Source organism: Corvus brachyrhynchos, unplaced genomic scaffold, assembly GCF_000691975.1.
Source record: "Corvus brachyrhynchos isolate BGI_N302 unplaced genomic scaffold, ASM69197v1 scaffold426, whole genome shotgun sequence".
NCBI lineage: Eukaryota > Metazoa > Chordata > Aves > Passeriformes > Corvidae > Corvus > Corvus brachyrhynchos.
In genome coordinates, this window is record NW_008238653.1 from 179,511 (window position 1) to 181,429 (window position 1,919).

Below are 1,919 nucleotides of genomic sequence, written 5' to 3' on the forward strand. Positions count from 1 at the left end.
CGCCTCTCCTCGTGGTCGTGTCAGTGGGAGGGTCTGGGCCCATCCTCTGGCAGCCCTGGGGGAGATTTGTGTGGATTGACGGGATCCCCTCTGAGCCTTCCCTTGTGCAGACTGACCAGGCCCAGCTCCTGCAGTCTCTGCTCATCAGAGATGCTCCAAAGCCCTGAACATCTCTCTGGCCCCTGCTGGATCCTCTCCAGCAGCTCCTTGTCCTTGTACTGAGGAGCCCAGGCAGAACTGCACATGATATTCCAGCTGTGCCTGACTGGGGCAACCTGGCTGCAACCTGGGGATTTCAGGAAAGCAGAACACAAACCTGGGAACAGCAGAGCTTTTCCTACATAAACAGTACCCCGATTTCCGTGTCTTACTCATCACTAAGGGCTCGGAACCCCTTTGGCAGGAGGGGCAGGCAGACACAGGGTGAGGGCCGGGGCTGTCCCGTACCGAGGGCGGCCTTGGCGGCGGCCGAGGCCACGCGCGGATCCACCACGGAGGCCAGGAAGGCCACGGTGCTCATGACGGGGTTGCCCGACTGGCTGAAGGGCACGGGCTGGTAGGCCAGGGGGCCCAGCGAGGCGTCCGAGTTCTCCAGGTAGGGATCCTCGATGGGCAGCCGCAGGAAGTGCAGGATGCACTCGTCCTGCGTGCGGCTGCCCACGTGCTCCGACACCTTGTTCCAGTCGTCCTTGTACATCTCCAGGGCCTGCAAAAGGCAAAACCAGCGGATACACACGGACTGCTGGGGAAAACAGCGCTGCTTTGGGCACAAAGACTTTCCATACTGGCTATTGTGGTGATGGAACAATAAATGGGGATCAGACAACTATTAAAGATCTTTTTTTTTCTGGTATCAAAATTATCTGCAGAAGAAATACGAGCATTTCCCTGGGGTATCAGTGACATGGATGCCACAGGGACCATCACATGAGTGGATGCTGTTACTGTATCAGAAAGGACTGTCAGAAGACTTGGGATTTACTAATATTCACACAGTAGGTGTTCCCCACCTGGCTTCCACAGAGAACTGAACCTGCTGTTCCTACCAAGTCTCACAACTCTTTAATTCCCATCACTCCCCCCTGAGCGCTCTTGTGTTCCCTCCCTGAACACAGGAAGCTCTTTGGGGCAGGAACAGGATTTATTTCTCACATATGGACCAGCTGTGATGGCGAAATCCAGTCTATAGACCCAACAGATGTTATGGAAGTGGAAAAGCATCAAACCAATACACCAGGGGAAAAGAGGGAAATCTATCCCACATCCTGAGGCCAGGAGAGAGTAGCTCTCCAGGAGCTCTGCACCAGTGTGATTCCTGTTAACATCCAGGCTAACACATCATTACTGGGTAGATATGGCACCTGATAAGGTAAGAACTTCCAGATTATATCAAAGATGTAATTCTGAGTTTCAGTCATTTTTAAACTTCCTCAAGAAAAGTCTTAAAGCAATTTTACAGCAATGAGCTCCTGAAGGCCCTGTACTAGTTCCTGAAAAACCAACACATTAATCCTGTAAAACCCTCCAAGTCACAGCCTAATAAATTATTACTCCTTAACAAGCCATTTTTCTCCCTGAAAATCGTTTTAGTGAAGCATCTGGACAGTATAAAATAAATACTGACATATCCTGAACCATTAACTGTGACATTTTTGAGAGGATTCATGGTGCATTCACCCAGAAAAGGCAAAAAAACCATTTGAGATTCTGGCAGAAGATGCTTAATGTGACAATGGGTTTTCTCAAGTAAATCTCTCCCACAAGGCTGAGAACTCCCAGAAATCTCAACCTTCAGGGTCAGTCTCAACCTTCCAGACTGACTTAACTCCCAGAGCAAGGAGGGAGAACTCAGAGCTGGGCTGGATCTGCCAGAGGTCCCGGGGAGGACACGCCCAAGGTGGGACAGCAGAGCACAGAGG

The 1,919-nt window shown here is 51.1% G+C and overlaps 1 protein-coding gene across 1 annotated transcript in view; it reads right to left on the reverse strand.

The window, feature by feature from the left end:
- The window catches only part of SMARCC1 (SWI/SNF related, matrix associated, actin dependent regulator of chromatin subfamily c member 1), a 59,611-nt gene that overhangs the window by 30,328 nt on the left and 27,364 nt on the right, over nt 1–1,919 (reverse strand). Inside the window, exon 19 of the mRNA XM_017737673.1 lies at nt 448–706. Coding sequence (XP_017593162.1) covers nt 448–706 — 259 coding nt within the window. The remainder of the gene's footprint in view (nt 1–447; nt 707–1,919) is intronic.